We start from the raw sequence: 22,295 nt of genomic DNA on the forward strand, positions 1-22,295 counted from the left end.
AAAATCCACTAATTTAACTGCTATAAAAATTACATCAGATAATTTTTTTTTTCACATTTTTTTTCTTTTTTTTTTTTTGCATAAATCTGTAAATCTCAGTCCTGATAAAAACTACTGAACATTTTTTTTTTAAATACAGAATTTGAGCTATTTAATTGGCAAGTTTACAAATGATGTCACTGATTTGTTGAAAAAAAAAAACACACACAAAATGAGGTATTTTCAATATAAATAGTAATCGTGGACTGGATTTTTTTTACCTTTTATCAGAGTCTTAGACATGAACGATTAGTTACAACATTGGTTTGAGGCATTGTTGCACATTGTCTTTGTTTTTATTTACTCCGTGTAGTTCTGAGAGCTGAGATGCATATTTTGATCTTCTCAGATATATCAAAGTAAGTGAGCAAGTGTCACTGTCACACTGTCATACACTCACAGACACAAATACACACACTTTTATTTGCTGTATACTCCATCTAAAATCCAGAAACTTTTTTTGCACAAGCCTATCTAAAGGGTTAAGGGTGCCAACTGATGATCAACAGTACAAATTAACATTTTTACCTAATCTCAACAGGGAAAACCACCAACAATCTAAAAATAATAGCATGGTTTAATGGTTTTGTAATAAAAAAAATGTAATTAAATTAATGTGGTTATAAGTAAATTAAGGCCTGCTCAAACTGTGCGATTTTTTTTATGTAATCCTAAACGATTGTAGCATGTCAGACTGCACAAGCATGGCTCCCATGCCACACTGTAAGATCTCAGCTGTCATAAAGTCAGACTAAACAACAATGAAGACGCGCCTGAAGTTTGATGTCATCCACCCTTGACGCTTTCTCATCCCGCATTCTAAAATAATTCTTCTCAGCAAACGTAAACAATCTGTAAGGATCTGAGAAATTTGTCTCAGATGACAAAATCGTGTCTGAAATCTAGTGTAACAGGGCTTTAGGGAGAAAAAATTTAAATCAATCAAAAACACTGCATCAAAGCCAATGTTGTTTCACATGTCCAAGACTTTGATAAAAGGTAAAAAAAATTCAGTCAACAATTACTTCTTATATTGAAAATACATCATTTTGTGTGCTTTTTTCAGTAATTTAAAATTTCAAGTAATTTAGTAGTTTTGGTCTGGACTGAGGTGGATAAGGAGATTTATGAAAAGAAAAAAAAAACATTTAGCTGATGCATTATTACAGCAGTTTAATTCAGTGGATGTTTTCATCCTGAACATAACAAAAGGGTAGTAAATTTGCCTAGAGTGTATTGTTGAGTTTTTTTAATTCAAAGCATTTTCTCAAAATATGTGTCAAAATAATATTTGTCACCAAAAATCACTCTGCTAGCTGAAATAGAAAAAGTTATGGGCAAATTAAGACTCAAAATCACTATAGAGTGAATGATTCTGTTTACGTTTTATCTACTATTGGTCAAATAGCTTCATGTAAAAAAATTCACATGCCAGAGTACATGTATCTGTATACAGTCGGTAGCTGTGGATATGTAGCTGTTAAATAGACAATGTTCTTAACCCATAAATAACACTCAATCCACTTCATTGCACAGCTAAGGACAAAATTATTAGCAGAAAACTGCTATCAGGAAATAGGAATCAATATGTGTGCATGTGGCTTAGCAAGAGGCTATTTAGGTGACCAACCAGCAATGTCTTCCTCTCTATTTAGCTGCAGACGGAGCCACGCTGATGCACAGAACTAAAGTGATATTGTTTTTCCACCTCACAAGTAGACTACTTCACTGACTGCCACAGTTGACACAGAAGGGGGCTGTTCAGAGAAGAGCAGACTGGACTCACAGCAATCTTTCTCAGATCAGCGTGGATGAACAAATTAGTTATAGAGGCAGAATCAATGCTGTGCTCTTGCAACCACAGGGGATTCTGGGAAAGAAGCACACAGGCTGCGAGAGCTGAGTTATATCAAATGATAACACCTGTTTTTCATTTGGAATGAAGTTAGATGGTACATCTTATGGGTTATATGCAATAAAAACTGCCACGTTCAGGTTTGGAACAACATAAGGGCGAGCAAACAATGAACATTTTTATCTTTGAGTGAATAATCTTATCAACCCCTGCACTCAAGGCTGTAAAAATGTCTTGAATATTGAAGAGAGACCAATGTTTTGTTGAAACAGTGTAGTATTTCTTTCATTTAATTCATTCTTTAATTTTTTTTTAGCTTAGCTTCTTTATTAATCTGGGGTCGCCACAGCGGAATGAACCGCCTATTTTATTTATTATGTAATTTCTTTATTTAATAATAATATGAGCAAAAATAATAATAATGATAATAAAATAAAATAATAAAAATAGTCATAAACAAAAAACATAATTATAATATGTTCTTTCTACTCTCATTACATTCAGTTATGGATTACATAGATTGACTAAAATGATTCATAAAATATTTCTAATTCAAAGTATCCTGTAATGTGCATTACTGTGTATTATGGCTGGTCAACAGTTATCTGATATTTTACATTTAAATATAAATATAAATCTTACCTCACACCATTACACTGCTGAAAACTGAAGCATTACACTGGAATTAATATGTAGCTTCTAATAAGTTCTGCCATCTTTAATATGATTAGTCATCTTGGTCATTTAGATTTTTGACTATTTCTATTTATTAGTATGACTACACTTAGGCCCACACCCCAATTCTACCCCTTAGCCCCAATGTCCCAATTAGGCTATATAGCCCTTGAAACCTTCAGGACCACACTAGAAACCAAGTGGTACGAAGATAACGCAACATGGCTGCATATGTGAGTCAGGAAATGCTCAAATTAGTATATTTTTGTCATTATTATTAAGAATTTTTACAAAAAAAAACAAACATGTTTTAATACATTTGTAACAGTGTTTGTGTTTTACTATTTTGCTTCAAAAAAAAACAACAACAACAACAACAGTAAAAAACCCAGCTAAATTTCCCTATCTATAATTCCAAATAATAACTCCAGTTTATTAGTCCCACAACATACTTTCACATCTGACACTCGAATATACCCTATCCAAAAAGTCTAGTGGCAGGGAATTACCTTATGTTAATGATGTTTGTGTACATAGATGAATTTGACGAGAGTGTAAATACACAGTGCAGTTATGAGCTTTTTGCCACATTATATCATTATGATAACATGATATCATTGCCTTCTGTGATTTGCTGAAAAGGCATTTGATGACGTGTACGGGTGTTGTAGTTCTGTCCCATGTCTTAGGGTCTACTCACACTATGCTATCCAAACCGTGCCCAGGCCCGTTTCCTGGATCGTTTGAGAAGTGTGAGTGCTCTGATTCGGGTTCAGGCACGGTTCACTTGGCTGGCCCTGGCTTGGTTGAAAGAGGTGTGCCAGAGCACGGTTCACTTGGGCTTTGCTGCGGAACGCTTGTAGCACGCCTGAGCCCGAAACTGAAGACGAAACGTGACTTTTACAGGAGTGTTTCATATGGATTTGAATCATTTTTACTATTTAATGTACGCAAACTGTCACAAATTATTAAAGGCACAAACCCCTCACTGCACCACCGCTGCACCTTCAGCTAACCTCCTAATTCCTGCAGTACGAGGAATTTATAATTGTTTATGAGCGTCAGCAGGGGCTGATCTGTTCGGCGAAATATTTCACTGCGTGTCACTGCATCCCAAACGACTAAAACAATATAACTAAAGAAATCTCTACTGTGCTAAGCGAAAGCGATTCTCTACTAAACAGTGCATCATCGATGACGTAAGCGTGCCCAGGCCTGAATGTAATGTCAGTGCGGGCTGTCAGAGGAGACGGGAGCGAGGACAAGCGTGCTTTGGCAAGGTTCACGGCAACTGTACATAGTGTAAGTACGCCCTTAGGGGTCAATTTTGAAGCCCCCTTCACACCATGTTTCAAGGACCAATGGAAAGGGGTAGGGGAAGGGGTAAAAAAAAATGGAATTGGGCCCTACTGGGGTACAAATTTTAGGAAAAAGCGGTAAAATAAAGTGTCATGTATGAAAGTAAAAAGAAAAGCTATATTATTAGTGCATGCAAGTTACTAACCCCAAGAATAGTCTGGATTTCTTTCCAACGACTGGCCCACTGTTTTGTCAGCTCTTGAACCTGAAAAAGAAAGAGAGACTTCCATAAAAGCTAGTACAGATAAAATAATTATAAGAGGAATAATACTATTGAATGTAAATATGAAATGCTTGTGTAATTGTAAGCATGAGAGCTTCTTCATAACAATAATGTGACAGAAAACAACAGTGCTGTCTAAAATCCCCATTGTGACTCTTGTATATTTACATGCAAACCTAACAGGAACACTAAAACATATAAAAATAACAATGCAGAACAACAAATAAAAACAGCAGTACTGTTGCTGACCTCCTCTAGAGCAAAGGCTTTAATTATCTCCCTAAATCAGCGTGCATCATACTTAAACAGCCTTGAGCAGTGGATGAATCATGGAGTGATCTGCTGTTATGCTCAGTTTCAACCAACTTTTAATCATCAGAAAATCTGCTAGAGCTGTCTGAGGGTATGCAGAGAAATGGAGACACTTACTCTGGCTTCATCCTGATGAAGCCTCTCCTCCACACTCGACCCTGAAGGCTGCTCAAATGATGGCATCTGAAAGAAGAAGTACTGAAGCATTTCAGTTATGTGATTACTGAGAAACAAAAGAAAGGTTAGAAATCTTATAAGTAGGCAGGTCTGTCTGTGTATATACTCAGGGTGCAAATTACAGGGGGGTTTGGGGGGGTCTGACCTCCCTAATTAATGCTTTATCCCCCCTGAAGGAGATCAAAACAAGATGTATGGGGGTCTGCCCTTAAATAGTTAAGAGTTTGCTCTGATCTGTATCTCAAACAATATTAATAATTAAAATAATATATAACTTCATTTTACATTTGACCACCCCTATAATGGTTTATACAATTGTGAATGCATGTGTGCACCAAAAATATTAAGGGAAGTTTCACAAACTAAATTCGAGAGGAGTATGTGATATGATTGACTGCAGCTGGCCACTCATCTACACGCATTAGCTAGCCAATCAGATTGATCCAAACTCACTATAAGTAGCCTAGTTAGAACTACTCCTTTAACTTCGTTTTCCGAAGGAACCCCCCCAATTACCTCTTCTCCTCCTTTCCTCCTTTACCACGGGGAGCTCTCGAGAATCACCTGATCTCGTACTCCCCTCACAAGCTTTATGGACCAGGCGGGAACCCTGGGCTCAACTATCTCGGAGGTCAGGGTTCTCTCCCGAGACAGCATGCCAAACCTGATAACTTGCTAACAGTTCTTAAACAATATCTAAGTGTGAACTCTTGAATTCATTGTTTCAAAACCAGCAAATATAGAGCTCCGACAGACAGCGCAGTATTCACAAAACATGTTTCTTTTTTAAAAAAGGCGTTTGCAGGTGTCTGTAAAATTAGATGCATAGCTGGTATTTTATTATACACTTTCTCACACATGGAAGTTAAACAGTAAAATAAAACTTTGTGCAGCTTTTTATGGTCATACATTACTAGGTGGAGGAAAGCAAACCGGTCACTGTTTATTTAATATAACAAATGTTTTTGAGAACCACACGATATCCCTCAAAATGCTGAAAACATAACAGGTTTGATTAATAAATTAGATGTAATTTAATTAAATTTGGTTCACTGAGGCATCTTACTAAATATAACCAAAAAACTGGACCCTCTCGATTTTCAATGTATAATTCGCACCCTGTATATACTGGTATTATGATAGTATGTCAAATACTGACACAAAGTTAAATCATAATAATAACAAAAATGCATTTTATTTGTAATGCACTTTTCATAAACCCAAAGCACTACAATAGAAGTTACCAAACACATAAAAAAGTAAAGTAAAAAAGCCCAAAATACAAAAACAGTACAAAACAAACCATCAATTTAAAAAAGGCTTAAACAAATGTGTCTTAATCAACTTTTTAAAGTGATCCAAAGTTAGTGCATTTCAGATATTAGGAGGAAGACCATTCCATAATTTGTGGGCTTAGAATGAGAGGCTTTGAAAAATATGACATCACACTTATTGTTCCACTTCTTTTGTTATATATATATAAATAAGAACTTATTCTGAATATATTTAAGTAATCAATTTTTCATTAAAATGCTATTTATTGTGATTTCCCTTGAAAGACTAGTTACTGTATAATTCTGGAAACTTCAGGTACAACAAAGGGCATCCAGACATTCTGTCAATACAAAAACAGATAAAATAGCTTTGCCATAACTACAGCAGAAATACTAAAAATATTTTAGCTGATCTGTATTTTATTATTGTTTTGGACAGTAAACCCTCAAGTCCAAAATGGTGAAAAACACTGTTTTATTATGATTTTTTCTACACATTATCATTTATGAGATACCGGCCCTTCTCAAGGAAAAATGCATTGCTCAATGTTTTTTTTTCCTTTCTCAGGAGACTTAGACATGTCATTTAAAGGCCTCGTACTGAAATCCCTTTCTTTATGAATGACTGTCCACCCAAACAAATCTTACTTTTAATCACTATTTAAGTCTCTTTTTTTGGAACCTGAAGAGACATAGTACACATACTTTAAATCCTAAACACAAAAGTGAAATATAAGAGGCTACAAACTCCATGTCCATCTCACTGCTGTCTAAACGAAACAATGATATTAAAGAGATCTCATCTGTGATCTTTTTATTTTTACAAGGCAATCCTCCTATGCACATGATGATAATATGCAAATTGAAATTCAGGCCGTGATGTCTGACAAGGATGAAGTCAAAGTTAAATCACCTGATTTCCCGCAGACAGCAGAGCTTTCAGACGGGCAATCTCAGCTTGCAGCTCTCTAATAATCTTTACATTACTGTCCTCATTCACGGTGGGTTTGTTTAAAATGTTCTTGGCCCGGCTAGCATATCGAAGCGTGTTCAGAGTTTCACTGTAGTTCACATCAGCAGGTGAGATGGCTGAAGTGACAAAAAAAGAAACAGAAAGAGAATGAATAATGGATACCTTATAAGTAAAAAACATAATACATAATAATGACATAACATATAAAATATTCTTGCAAAGGAATATAACCATAAAGCCAAGTTGAAATAATCCTAAACGTTAGTTTTCATAAAAATAAAACACACACACACACACATACATTTCAATTCAAATTTTGTGCCTTTTTTGCAAATTATCCTATGTTTTATGGAGAAAACACAGTGATATGTGTGACCTCTGACATACTGGCTATCATGATGGTTTTGGAGTTCCCACCAAGACTGTCCTTTAGAAGCCAGGTAAGCACAGAGTCTCTATATGGAACAAAGCTTTGCTTTCTTTTTATTCCACCACTGACAGACAGATCAGCTGAAACAACAGAAATGACAAAGAACAACTACTAGATATCCTCATAATATGGCTGGCCAATTAATGGCAACATTCTGAAAATGTCCCCCAATAAACATTTCTGGAGATTGCGAATTATGTAACCAAAAGTATGTATGGCTGCATTTAGTCTTTAAAATGATTGCTATGGGGCGGAATAATGCTGTTACTTTTCGCACTAGCAGCTGACCGATTACGAACGACTTTTCCAATGTTACCAGGTTGTCCCGTAGACAACCATGTACATCGGCAGACTTAAGACACAGAGAGGCCACAACGATGGGGATCCAGTGCAGTTCCAGAAAGCGGATAATACAAAAACAGAAGCCAAAAAAAAAAATAATGAAGTAAATAACAGGGTGAAAATGTGGTAAAATATGAAAACATGGTAAAAATCAGGCAAGGGCTTTTCTTTTTGTGGATTGCTTTTGATTGTCGGTTGGGTTTAGGGAAGTGCGTGTGCACATCATTCAGGGCTTTTCAAAACACTATTGATTGGGTTTAGGAAAGAAGGAGGGTGAGTCAGTCAATCAGTTAGTCATTCAGTCAGTCAGTCGACAGCAGCCTTTGGTGGATTTGTGTGAGAACATCAGGCCCGAATGGCTCTCGCGAAAGACATTTGAGATCTCAAAAAGCATAGACAGCGGCCTCTGGGAGATTCACGCAAAAAATCTGCAAGAAAAAACAGCTCCTAGGACTTATTTGCCGCTCTCCAGCAATGTATATAGTGTTACGTTTTCAGAATGAGCCTCTGTTGAATAATCGAATTGAAATCGCAACCTAAATGAAAAAAAAATAAGGAAATCCAAAAGCAGTTGCCGAATAAACAGAATTTTTAACTGCTTTCATTGATTGAGAGCGACTAATCAAACACACAACTACAAAATCATCTCACAGAAGAATTTACAGTATTTGAAATACTCGACAGAAGTTATGATATGAGTTTGGAGTAAAACAATGTTATTATTTGTGGGATTTTCACTACAGAGGGAGGTAGTTTATTAAGCAGCTAAGCAAACATCTGTCATTATCACAGAATAATTATTTAAATGTTATTAGCGACCGATTAAATCGATTTTGATTTTTGCATAGCTTAATGTATATTAGATATTTATTAATATATAAAAGCTGCTGGCTCACCTAAAGTGGAGATGACGATGCCCAGAGTAACTAAAGATCTGTTGATGTTGGCACCCTCCTTCAACCTGATGCCAGTAGTCTGTGTGGCATCAGCTCTTTCACTTCCCGCCAGGTCGACCAGGTGCACTTTACTCACCGTCTCACTTGGTAACTCTCCATCAAACATGGCCTGTAAGAATATATTTAGGTATAAATGATAGGATCAGAAATGTCTCATTAAAAATACAGAAGGTTTTTAAATACTACATTACACTTACCCTAACGTTTATGAAATGATTATGAATTAATAAGATGAGAAGCATTTACCAAATTATAAACAGCATGTGTGGAAGGAAAATTAACTCATAACAAAAAATATATAATTTAAAAGATGCAAACTATTTAAAAAGTCTGTGTTTGAAGCAGCATACTTAACTTTTTTTGATATGGATAAACTGGAATCATATTAATCATATTTTGTAATACTACAAATGTTAAAATGGTTTTAAAAGGGTTATAGTTGTTATTGGTTGACAGCGACTGACTAGTGGTCGTTAAGTGAATTACAGCCAGTAACTCACTTATAAGAGTTTGTACACTGTTGTACACATTAAGTGTATAAGAGATTGAGCAAGATATGTGTTTTAATAAAAAATGAATATGATATAAATATAACATACTGTGTTAACCAACATCCAGATCCAGTTCTAAACATCCAAGCATTTATTAAACGTGTCAAAAAAGAAAAAGAGCCCTTTTTAAATTAATCCTTCAAATGAAAATCAGCCTACAGTCCTTCACTGACAATATAAGAAGACTTCTTTTGAAGTTCCATTACAAGCCGTTCACAAATTGGAAATAAAAAACTCAATACACAGAAATTCTAACATTTTATACAATTTACATAAAAATCGTGCATCAAATAAGATAAATAGATGCCATGAAAAATTGATATGGTGTAATGCTGCCTAGTTCTTTTAATATAGTATCTATTGTGTAACAAAAAGTAAACCCATTTCAAACATAGCCGTGCTTATACACACTAACTAGACTCAAAGGTCACTCCAGAATTGTGCAACACAACCCATGCATTATAAAATCCTCCAAACAGGGAGAGGATAACTTCAAGCTGTGATGGCTATCTGCACAAATGTACAAACAGAGAGGCAGATGGCATTCAGCGGAGGGTAAATGGACTTGCAACCTTGATAAAGCGAATGGTGAAGATGGCGTGGGAACGGCTGCTGACATTGTTCATGCCTGTGTTGGCAGTGGCACGTCTCTTGTTGCCCTCCTGCATCAGCTGGCCAACCTCAGTATAGCTTTGAACCTGGTGTCTGGAAAGGGCTGGACAACATATATTTTGCAGATAAACTTGCAACGTTGTTTAATTAATTTAAACAAGCAGCCAATATTGAGATGCAAGGTTTTGTTTTTGTTCTCATATTTACCATCCACATATGGTCCATCTTTAGGATGTTCCCTCACTCTCAGCTCACAGCCTTGTGTTTCTGTGCTGGGAAGAAGGTCTCGAACCCGCTCATTGTAGATTTCAAAGTAGCTGGAGGCACAAAGCATCAAGGGCAAGAATAAAGCAATGACAGTTTGCTCCTGAGTCCTGACACATGTTTATCTCATACAGGACAGCAACAACATCTTATTTTAAGGATACGATTACACAACAATATAGCTAGAAAAGTTTTTCCTCTTGTGTTTTAAAAAAAGTTTTGTTTACACAACGTCTTCAAAAACCATACACACCTGAAAAAAACTCTCAATTACATGTAGCAAATTGAGCTTATATAAAACTTTATTTTAATAATTATTAATAACAAGTTATTATTTAATTATGAATATTTAGACTAAATTTACTGGTAACTATAGCACAATAAAAATTACAACCAACTGATCTGGTGGGCGTTTCCCAAACAATGACGCAACTCGCGATTGAACTACTATAGTACAGTGCATCATTAGGGAAAAGAATGATGTAGTGTTAACCACATTAGTTATAATGTAAAACATCTATGACACTCTAAGCGGGTAGTAACAATCCCCATAACTTTTGTTTGAATTATGTTGTTTTAAAATGTTTTAGCTCAAATTCTGCTTTAAAATAAAAGGTCACCTACAGTATAGCTTTCGTCACGAGTTAGAGCTGCATTCAAACTGGAATAAATGATGTCAAAGTGCACTATGAAGGGAACACAATTGGCACAAAAGTTTTTTTTTAATTTTATTTAAATTGTTCCAAGTTTAAATGTTCGAACATTCGAAAGGAATGGTGCATAGGGGGGATAAGTGGGATTAGAACACAATTAGGAGCTATACTTCTAACTACAGCTCTAGAGGTATAGTTGCAAATGTACAAGTTTGTGACAGTTTGTAAATGTTCATTAGCACAGTAGATTTCAGAAATGCAACCCTACTCATCTGTGAGCGAACCCTATAATTGTTTATTCATTTAAGACCAAATAACTTTTCTGGCCAGGAAAAATAATATAATCTCCAATGAGTTAAATTATTACAGCTTGCAGCTTAGCATGTAGTGTTAGCATGTAGCATTATCTATATGTTAAAGTAACGCCAGGATAGTATTGTTGCTGTCACCTTGATAGTAAACAGTACCAGTACACTGGTGTGTATCTATAAATTTGCTCTGTTGTGTGTAAAGTGAAGTAAATTCTCACTTGAGCAACAGCAACACTACCACATTCCGCCATTGCTGTTTGTGTTTTTGTTTGTGCTTTATTCCAAACATCTCCTTCAACTTGTGCTATGCATGATGTCATTGTTTTCAAAGACTTTGAACATGGACACGACAATGGTGGAATTTTCAAAAAACTTCCCCAAAATGTCATTATCATGTAAATACAGGGGTGGAAAGAGTACTGAAATATCATACTTAAGTAAAAGGGCCATTACTTGTGTAAAAATGTAGTGCAAGTAGAGTAAAAGTATATGTTGTAAATATTACTCGGTGTATGAGTAAAAACCTTTTAAAAGTACTCAAGAGTAGTGAGTAGTCACTATTACTCTGTTAAAAGCTGATGCATTTACATGTAATTTGTGGATGTGTGTAAACGTAACATTCTGTAGTGCATTTAGTTATTGCCCAGCAGGCACACAACATTATAAGACATTAATATTAGGTTAGGTTGTGACGTCAGGTGACCAAAATTCAATGTCTAGCCAGTGTTTAGGAACAACATTATTTCGATCTCCATTAACGACGTCAAATGATGTTGATATTTGGTTAATTTTAGGTTGTGTTAGAAAGTGTCCAAAATCCGAAAAAGCAACGTCCCCACGACGTTGAGGTATAATTTCAATCTGACAACATGTTGACTTCTTGTATCTGCACAGTGTTTAAAATAATTTCGGTCATCATACATAAACATGTCATCTTCTCAAACAGTCTCTGGGTCAATGTTCAGGCTGACGGAAAATTATCAGGTTGAAGGAGAGTAGGAGAGTAAAAGTACCGATACTGCAGTAAAAATGCACTCAAGAAAAAGTAAAAGTACAAATTTTTAAAGCTACTTAGTAAATTACAATTTCTGGGAAAAACTCCTCAATTACAGAAGTTTTACTATTTGTAATTTGTTACTTTACACCACTCTATAAATGCAAAAAAAGTTTCCTATTTGTGTTGTGTAAATGGCCCCTAAGATATAGCGGAATAAAATTGTTGCCACCATTTAAACTGTTTCTAGCTTAAACCCACTAATGATGTTGGTTTTAAATGATGCATATTATGCCAATTTCACTAAATACCTTTGGTTTAGTTTATATTATGGTTTAACAGCTTATTTGCAAGCTTATTAAATTACCTTTGTTTTGACTAAATCATTCGTGAAGCAACTGCCTGGAAAACTCAAATCAATTATCTTCTGCCGTTTAAATCTCTCGGTGTCTGTGCGTGAATAACATTATCAAAAACTCTGGCGTGATACAACATGGCGACTTGACAGCAATTAGAAGCCACACATTTTCCCCTGAATTTGAATATGCAGACGTATATCACAACAGAGTTTATTACAGCAATTGCGTGTGAGGGGGGAAAAGTCCCGCCAATCAGAAAGAAAATAAAAATCCCCCAAGACGATTAACCTATTTCTGGCTGTCTGCAGAAATGTGAATGATTAAACAGGCTTGTGAAATGAAAGACAGATTGGTCCCTCTTCATCTCCTAATGAAGCTGGAGAGAAAGAGAGAGACAGCATCAGTTTGAGCTCAGTACAAACCAACAGTGAACTAATTAAAACGTGACAGTCTGAAATCTTGAATGCCTCTACTGTTAGAAATGTCCCCAGTGAATGAGCACTGTTTAAAAGAGGGAATCCGGGTTGTTAAACAATACAGAAACCTCTTGCAGGAATTTCAAAACACAGTCATAAGCAGGAAAAGTCATTTAAAGAGCTCAAAGATAAAAAATAAAATAAAAAAAAACTTGAAATGAGGATAGGTGTCAATCAGGCACATATCTAGACTATTGGGCTTTAGTCACCGATAGTGTTTATCCAGATTCAGTCCTGAATGTTTTATTAAAAGCACTAGGGCATCTGTCTGTCTGACTGTTTTTCACTGCAGTACTGCTAATTGCAGTGGAAACTGATTTAATATGCAATAACTGTTTTTAAGACCCTATTTATACTGCAAGCAATGTGTGATTTGACAGCTTCATTTATTGCAATAAGAGCAGATGATTTCAGAGGTCTGCACAGGCAAAAGGCCTGCAATGAAATGTGGAATTAAAATATCAATTGATTGAAACATGCAATAGATCAGCTTTGGGTAATGCTTTAAAATAAGGGTTCATTTGTTAACATTAAATAATGTTTAGTCAACATCAACTAATAATGAACACTAATAATAATACATTTTAATATAATTTCTTGTTCATGATAATTCGAAGTGCATTAATGTTATCAAATACAACACTCAGATATAAAAATTCATTGTTCAACATTGGAAATAACATTAACAACTACTTTTTGTTAGTTGTTAGTTCAATATTTGTATCTATTGCAGTGAATAAAGGGCTAACTAGATATTTTACAATTATATTAAACATGGTTTTGTGTACATATTTTTATTTATTAAAGCATGTGTATACAGCATACATTTTGTCAAACATACAACAGAAACCTACTACAATTGATTGTAATATTTTAAATGACATTTAAATTCAATTTAAATTTAATTGGGATGCAATAAACCTACACTTCTGATCAAAGTTTGGCTCAGTAGGATTGTATTTATTCATTTTTATTTGTTTTTAATTTTATAAATGTGTTCATTTACTCATAAGCAAAGAAAAGTGACTGTACAGATATTTACTATATTATTATAATATTAATAACTGATCAAATTCAGAATTTCTATATGAAATAAGTGTTGCTCTTTTAAACTTTGCATTTATTAAATTAGCTATGTTTCCATCCGAAGATCCAAATTAAATGTGTGCGCTTAACTGGAATATCACAAATAAGACATGCAATAAAAGTAGCGTTTTGCTCCAAGTAGTCAAAGAGAACAAATTCGTCACATCATGATTAACTGGCGCCAAATATCAACAGTAAAAACTGAATTTGCTGCAGTAGGAAAAGCTGAGTTAATCTCTTCCTTATTTAATAAATTTCTTGCTTTCCCAGAGTTGGGTTGCGGATGGAAGGGCATCCGCTGTATAAAAACTGGATAAGTTGGCGGTTTATTCCGCTGTGGCGACCCCAGATTAATAAAAGGACTAAGCCGACAAGAAAATGAATGAATGAATAAATTTCTTGCACCTCAGTATGCCGACACATTGAACCTGTGGGGGCGTTTGAAGGCATAAGATGACATGATGCACATATTGGATTTTGTTTTGTAAAAGTGTTTCCATTCTAGTTTATGTGCATCTTTTCTTATGGAATAAAAAGTTTATCCTGCTCAATTAAACACATGTTTTTTATGCGCATTTTAAAAATATCCAAAATACGCATAAATAGGTGGATGGAAACGTAGCTATTGCCTTCAAGAAAAATCTACGCTGAATATATCAAGCTGTTTTCTGAAGCATTGCTTATGTTCTACTATTTCTGAAGAATCATACAACACGTATAACAGAAGTAATGGTGGCTGAAAAGTTTTATTATAAAAAAGTCATTTTAATTGAACTACAGCAATAACATTCTAGAATATTCTATTTACATGTTTGTTTGTTTGTTATACTGCAGCCTTGAAAGCATAAGCATAAGAGACTTGTTCTGTGTATAATTTAATAGCCAGATAGCAGTATATCTCTGCTATCTAAAATAACATCTAATAGCCCTGATATCACTGTCTGCCTCTCATCTCGCATCTAATCTACCGTATGGGCTGTTATCAAGAAGTCACTATGATAACTGCTTGAGGTGGTAGCAGACAGAGGCTGAACGCTCACTGACCTTCCTGATCATCTGCTCGTAATTAGAGTCCTGCTATCTTACAATGCCCATAAGAAAAGACAAGCTGCCAGAAAGGACGCCTCATTTACACACTGCAATCTGTCTGTCCTTTTCCCTGGGATTTTGACAGGATCATCAACCTACAATAAAACCGCCAAGGAGCAGATTATAGGAGAAGCCATTGACAAACTGCGGCCGTGAATGCGGTTCTCTTGACACATCTGAATTACTCATGTTACTCACTCCTCTGGTGCTCTACCCATGGTTATGCCATTAACTAGACATATTGTGCTCATACCTGACCTCCATGTGAAACGATGCCTTGTCTTTTTGTAACACTCCACCGATGTGGTGGAACAGGCCCTCACAGATCCGTGGAATCAGTCCATAATCACCCTGAAATAGGGAAAATAGAAAATGCAGCTTGTTTAATGGATAATGTAGCATGGTGGTTAATGTCTTGCCTGTAAGATTACAGTTTCAAGTCCCACAAGGATAACCCAAGTGTTATTATCATTAATATAAAGATGTTCTAAAAATAAAGTCTTTATCCCTACAATGCTGTTTGGACCCTATTAACTTTCATTGTAGATTTTAAAAAAAGGAAATATTTTTTTTCAAAACAACTTGTTTGAGCTCTAAATACTGTAAGAAAGAAACTAATAAAGCTGTGGAACAACACATGATTAAAAAAACACAATATTAGATCATGCGAAATATTATAAAATAGTATTAATGAATACAAAATTAAATAAAATACTAAATTAAATAAAACTCAATAACAGAAATGTAATTAGATAAAACAGCGTAAATAATAGCACACCTTACAAAATAACAATAAAATAACAATAAAAAATAATTTTTTTTATTTAAAAATAAAACTAGTAGTCTGCTATATGTATTGCAATTTAAGCACAATTTTACCAGATAGTTTAAACAGCTCTCTTGAGAGCTCTCTTAAGTTCATTAATTTAGATCAAAGATGCCCAAAGTACGGTCTGTGGGCCAAAGTTGGCCCATGGTAACTTTGATTTGGCTCGCCATCCTATCTGAAAAGAGAGGGAGAATGATAGGGTAATGGTTGGGGCGGATTTTTGGGGCTGCCAGAGACTGTCTTTTTAAATTTACCATAATCTCTTGATTGTTTTATTGCTAAGATACAAAAAAAGAGCCAACTAAAATTAAATGATTCAATTAAATGTTGTAAATGAATCAGACCTTTAATGTGTAAACACTCTCAATTTATGTTATATACAGGACAATTCACAAAATATCTGCAAACAAATTAGGGTACTATAAAGGCAGGAGCAGCTCGACTAGTGTATTCAGCATTAAAGCCCATTGTTTTATAAATGGAAATGTTTTTACTGTAATAAGTTCATTATAAAACGTTAAAAATGAGTATCCCAAATAATATTATACTATATAATACCATTAAATAAATAAGTAAATTACTCATGGCAAATTTAATATATAAGGTTTTTTATAAATTCGGCCCAGAGCCCTTAATCAACTTTGGATTTTGGCCCTTTATAGGAAAATGTTTGGGCACCCATGATTTAGATACAGTTGAAGTTTTTTCCTGTGTATGGGGATTAGAAAAATCAGTCATGTGATTCCTGTCCAATAAAATTGCACATAGAAGGTAAATCGCATCCTAATGAACTACCTCAAGATGGGGGCGATTTATAATTGGATTAAACTCTTTGGAAGCGTTAAAAGTTTCCAAGAAGGTGTCCAAAATCTTCACCAAATTGAACCAGACTGCTTAGATGCATGTCACTGATGAGAAGATGGCTATTGTTTATTGCATAATGACCGTGATGGCCTTAAACACCCAGCAGGCACAAGACATCAACATAACGTCGGATTGACGTTGTATACCTACTTTCTAAACTTTCTAAAAACCTAAAATCGACCAAAAAGCAACGTCATTTGACGTCATTATTGGACATGAAAATAATGTTGTCCTTGATAGCTAGATACTGAATTTTGCCCATCTGATATCACAAGCTAAATCTAATCTAATTTTAATGTCTTATGACTTTGTATGCCTGCCTGGCAAAAACTAATTGCACTACAGAATGTTACGTTTACACACACATGAACAAATTACATATAAATGCATCAGCTTTTTTACAGCGTAATACTCACTACTCGCTACTCTTGAGTACTTTTGAAAGGGCTACTTTTTACTCATACTTTGAGCAATATTTACAACAGATACTTTTACTCTACTTGCACTACATTTACACAAGTAATGGTACTTTTACCTGAGTATGATTTTTCAGTCCTCTTTTTTTTCACCACTGCACATTTCTAAACATAATAGTTTTAAAACTCATTTCTAATAACTGATTTATTTGATCTTTGCCATGATGAAAGTAAATAATATTTTACTAGATATTTTTAAGACACTTCTGTACAGCTTAAAGTGACATTTAAAGGCTTAACTAGGTTAATTAGGTTAACTAGGCAGATTAGGGTAATTAGGCAAGTTATTGTATAACTTTACACCAGCTTAAAGGGTCTATTAGTTTTGTCCTTAAATTAAAAAAAAATAAAAATTATTGTAGCCTAAATAAAAAAGACAAATATTATCAGACATACTGTGAAAATTTCCTTGCTCTGTTAAACATCATTTATGAAAATATTTAAAAAAGGAAAAAAAATTCAAAGGGGGGGCTAATAATTCCAACTGTAATTGACGCTTCAATTTGATTGATTGGTATATATATATATATATATATATATATATATATATATATATATATATATATATATAGGTGTATGGCATATCATATGTTTAGGTAATGCATATAAAAAGGATTGATAGCATAAATAGTATTTTAAAAAGTATGGATGTAGTTTCCCAAGATAATTTTGCCCTTGACTATTTCTTTACTCTGCATTTTGAATAAATCAGAACTCCATTAAAGTGTCCACATTACTTTCCCCTCTGATCTGCAACGGCAGCTCTTAATTACTACCCAGGACAAAGGGATATCAGACAGAATGGAATGATTATCATCAGGACAAATCTGAACGAGCCTCTCGGATGACAGACCACTACTGAGTATAATTATGTGTTCTTCATATGCTGCCCTCGTCACATATCCTGATTACTCTGGAGAAGCACACAGTGAAATAGTAGATCTGAAGTGACCAGGGTTGAGAACCGCTCTGTGCATCCTCTGAAGAGTGGGAGTGCATTTCCAGCTGTGATTTGTAGTTATTGAAATTACACTTGGGATAGAGACAGTAATGAGATGGGATACAAACCGGGTTGCCCATCATGGTGTAGGTTTTTCCTGAGCCTGTTTGGCCATAAGCAAAGACGCAGGCATTGTAACCCTCAAAAGCTGCTTGTAGGACATCAGTGCCAAGATCCTTGAATATCTGAAATGATGAGATAAAAAGTGACTTTCTATAATACATATGAAATCTCTATCTGCTGCTTGACAAGCTTTTACTGGTGATTATGTTCAAAGGTTGTGCAACAGTTCAGCTAGCGCACATACAGTCACAGATAAACCAAATCAGCAAAACGAGGCACTTATATACTTGAGACAACTTGAAACTGATGACAAAGAAAAAACAACGATTAAATGGCTCGAGCAGCCAGTTCAACGTTGGAACACTTGTGTTATTATTATTACAGAGCACATGACAATTGCAGTGGAGTTTGTACCTTTTCTTGAGTCACAAAGTTTAGACTTGTGCTGTTCATGGAATCATAAGAGAAATCATACGAAAAAGACTTTACTCTTTCTCCAGACAATTCTCCATTCATGCAGCTGAAGTTCTCCTAACAAAAAAAGAGAAAACACCCATACAAACTGATCAGAAACAGGCTTCAATAAAGGGACATTTTTCACTATTGAAACTATTTTCTTTTTTCATGAATAAGTGCAGTTTGATTTTTGCCTGTTTTCAGTTTAATCTAACAATTATCATAACTATAGACCATTTTGAGGGGTGTAAACAAAAACAATGGTCCCAACGTATTTCCTGTTTTACATTTTAACATTACAGGTATGATTGAATTGCCTCCTGTTGCAGTTATGAAATAGTTTGATAACATTGGAATGGTCTATAGATATTTTGACAGACTATCAGACTACATACTAACGTTATAGAACTGAAACACAAACCTTCGTGCTGAGGACAGATGTTATTTGTCCATCCACCTGTATAATGACTTTGGCTGAGAGGTCCTTCTCCCTAAACAATTTGTACATTTTCAGAAGACAAATTATTAAATCTGATTGGAAACAACGTAGCAGAGCATATCTTTTACCACTTTACATTTTACACTATCTATAATATCGTTTAGCGTATGTTCATTTTGAGCTGTCGGACTAACCTTTGGCTTAGCGGACGGACCCGAACGGCCACGCGCACAGACGCCATGGGTCATCGATAACAGGACGCTTCACCTGCTGCCAGTTTTAACACTGTATTGTACAGTATTTCATAATTCCAGCGTGTGGGCTTCCATAAACAGCTGGAATGCTTACAGGTAAAGCAGTCGTTGCTCCATGATGTCTTTTACCAAATTATATTTCCATTTCAGCGTGTGTCTTCAACAAGCGATAAGTAAAAAACTATAAACTTGACAGATTTCTGTCAAACCTTCGACTCCTGGTGAAAGTTTGTCTCATGAATATGGATCAGGCTTTATGAATATGAATGTGTGTTATAACCCACAAAATTCAATGATTGGCTCTTGAATACTGCCACGTGATTAAATGGCTTATGAATATGAGAGTGCGCTGTGTGCTGATAAAGTAATTGGAGTGAACGTTGCGAGTGTATTTGTGTATTAGGGTAACATTTGTAATTTGTACATGTAATTATATCTTCTGAATGTTATCTTGAAGTTAGCACCGTCTAACTTTCTGGTAGGCCTATCCTTCACCACAAAAACCGTCCTGTCCTGTAGGTGGCAGTATATCTTCAGTTAAAAAAGGAAAGCACAAACATCAGCAAAGTCTGTGTTCTAATTACACATAAATAATTCCTTTTAAAAATATATATTTTTTTGTTTTTGTGTGCTTTTTTATTTCAATTATCTTTATAATTTTAGTTTGTGGCCTGTTTTTGCTGTATTTTGTAAATGACTATGCACACACAAAAATGTAAAAATGAAGTGAAGCATTATATTGAGTCCATATTACCCTCAAAAAAAAAAAAAAATCAAAAAGCTATGCGAATTGTACAAGCCTGTATATCATTACATGTATTCCTGTGATAGTTTATATCACCCCCTAGCCTTTGACATTTTCTTTACATTTGTTGAACTTGACTTGCATTGTACTTCTTGACGTTTTTCAATTAAAAAAAAAAAACATACATAATTTCTGGCTGTGAAATAGATATATTCCGTGTACAACATTTAAAAAAGTGTTAGAGTTTTTATTCTAAAAAGAAAATTATTCAAACTAACAAAAAAACAAGAATTTATATCAACATTTTGATTTTTGTACAGCATTTAATGCTAAGCGATCAGTAGACTATTTGGTGAAATAATTGTCTCAGACTATGACAACACTATGTAAGATACAGATACTATCTATTATATCTAATGTTTATGAATTTTATTAAAATCGTACAAATAACTATCATATTTTTTATTTTTGAGAATTCAATATAAACATTGATTTGGTGAGGCAAGTTGTCCTGACATTTAAAAAGCATAATTAAAGGGAAAAAAAATAATGCTTTAGAATAATGGCCCATTAATTAATGTAGCCTATTTACTAACAAGAACTAAGTATGAATAATTTTGTAAAGCATTTAATAATCATAGTTCAACATTAACTAATGCGTCCGATGTTGTGCTTGTTAACATTAGCTAATGCACTCTGAGTTAACAATAACTATGAACTAACGTTATTTTACTTAAATAGCATTAAGAAAGATGAATAAGTCCCACAATAAATATATTACTAACATTACATGACATTATTTTAAAGTGTTACCAAAAATACAGTTACCAGTTACCAATCTGTTACAGTGGTAATGAGAAGCTGCAGTCAAACCTACTGATTTTCTGTGTTGCAAAACAAAAAGTATAGCATTATATATTTTCGACTCACTGACATGTGTCACATTGACATATTTGGGGTGACAAGAACATGTTAAAGAGGATTTGCTCATTCTTAGATCCTCCTTTGAGCAATTGTTTTGTTCTACTTTGTTCTCCAATCACCACAGACAAATAAAAGGCAAGTAAGTTGTCAATCACTGATCACATGGTGCACAGACTCCTGTCACAAAAAAATATCCTCTGTTTTCCCACCACATCACACTCTGCAAGCGTTTCCTCTAACCCACTCAGTGAAGCTCTAGACCATGAACTGAGTCTGCTCATTTAGATTTTATTTGTTATTATTGCCAAAACTTGCAAAGAGACGAGTATTAATTAAATTCTTGGGTAAATTGCAAGTGAATGTCTCAAATGAAGCACATAACCTGATATCCAATAACAAAACATTAATTTTATAAACAGTCATGTATTTATCTGAACTGTACAAGAAGCAGAAGGCTGAAAACATTGAATCAAACAGTATAAATTAATGCTGTCATTTTGAAATTGTACACATGTTGCTGTTGCTATTAAATCTAATAATAAGACAATCTTTCAGATCTTTTCAGCGAGGAAAAAAAATCAAACATAGAAAACAATAAAAAAACTTAAACCTTAATCATGGTAAATTGGGCTGGCAAAAAAGAGTTTAGCTATTCCTTTACTATGAAGTTCTGCCAGAATACACAAGCTTTGTACCATCAACTGACATCAAGAAACATAAAGCAGCTCATATTTTTTCTTCTCTTTTTTTAATCTTGTAGTAGTTTTGATAGCAAATGGCAAAAACTGCAGTTGAACCTAATGTCTCAGTCTTATATACACTACTGCACTAATTTAACTGTGGTGTGAATGTTGGCCAACTTAAATATCATTACAAAAATAGATGATTAAAGGGAAAGTACTTGTTAGCTGGCAAACGTTCAACCATCTGGACACAATACAGTGCTTTGCTGAAAACACGGATTCGATTCGAGGTTTGAGAACATGTTAATATTCATGTTTCCAAATGTTAATTTTGCTTCAAACTTGCTTTTTCTCTACAGATTTGATATGTCTGCAAACTGTGTTAGCGGGGTAAGCAGATACTGAACATCAAAGAGTAGTGAAATTAAGTGCTATTAGATCAGTTGTTTCCAGATGTGAAGATCAACGACAACTTGCTTAAAAACTGTAGAAATATTACCACAATTAACAATGAAAGAAAGAAATACTTTAACTTACATACTTAATACTTCA

At 34.5% G+C, this 22,295-nt stretch overlaps 1 protein-coding gene across 6 annotated transcripts in view; it reads right to left on the reverse strand.

Moving 5' to 3' along the window:
* Positions 1-19,640, reverse strand: part of kif16bb (kinesin family member 16Bb) — a 56,550-nt gene extending 36,910 nt beyond the window's left edge. For 4 of the 6 annotated variants that reach the window (XR_015506204.1, XR_015506205.1, XM_087279561.1 and 1 more), the window contains exons 1-12: positions 19,332-19,640; positions 19,120-19,189; positions 18,657-18,773; positions 18,248-18,364; positions 15,264-15,361; positions 9,986-10,095; positions 9,739-9,881; positions 8,556-8,724; positions 7,275-7,397; positions 6,828-7,003; positions 4,581-4,646; positions 4,074-4,133 (exon numbers count right to left, since the gene is read on the reverse strand). Coding sequence is in view for 4 of the 6 variants with exons in the window: in XM_087279561.1 (XP_087135687.1) it covers positions 4,074-4,133; positions 4,581-4,646; positions 6,828-7,003; positions 7,275-7,397; positions 8,556-8,724; positions 9,739-9,881; positions 9,986-10,095; positions 15,264-15,361; positions 18,248-18,364; positions 18,657-18,773; positions 19,120-19,189; positions 19,332-19,378 (1,296 nt within the window). In the remaining 2 variants the exon portion in view is untranslated. The remainder of the gene's footprint in view (positions 1-4,073; positions 4,134-4,580; positions 4,647-6,827; positions 7,004-7,274; positions 7,398-8,555; positions 8,725-9,738; positions 9,882-9,985; positions 10,096-15,263; positions 15,362-18,247; positions 18,365-18,656; positions 18,774-19,119; positions 19,190-19,331) is intronic. The other 2 variants (XM_087279562.1, XM_087279564.1) reach the window with 1 other exon arrangement.
* Between the last annotated feature and the right edge of the window lie 2,655 nt (positions 19,641-22,295).

This window comes from Danio rerio, chromosome 13 (assembly GCF_052040795.2).
Source record: "Danio rerio strain M-AB ecotype USA chromosome 13, GRCz13ab, whole genome shotgun sequence".
NCBI lineage: Eukaryota > Metazoa > Chordata > Actinopteri > Cypriniformes > Danionidae > Danio > Danio rerio.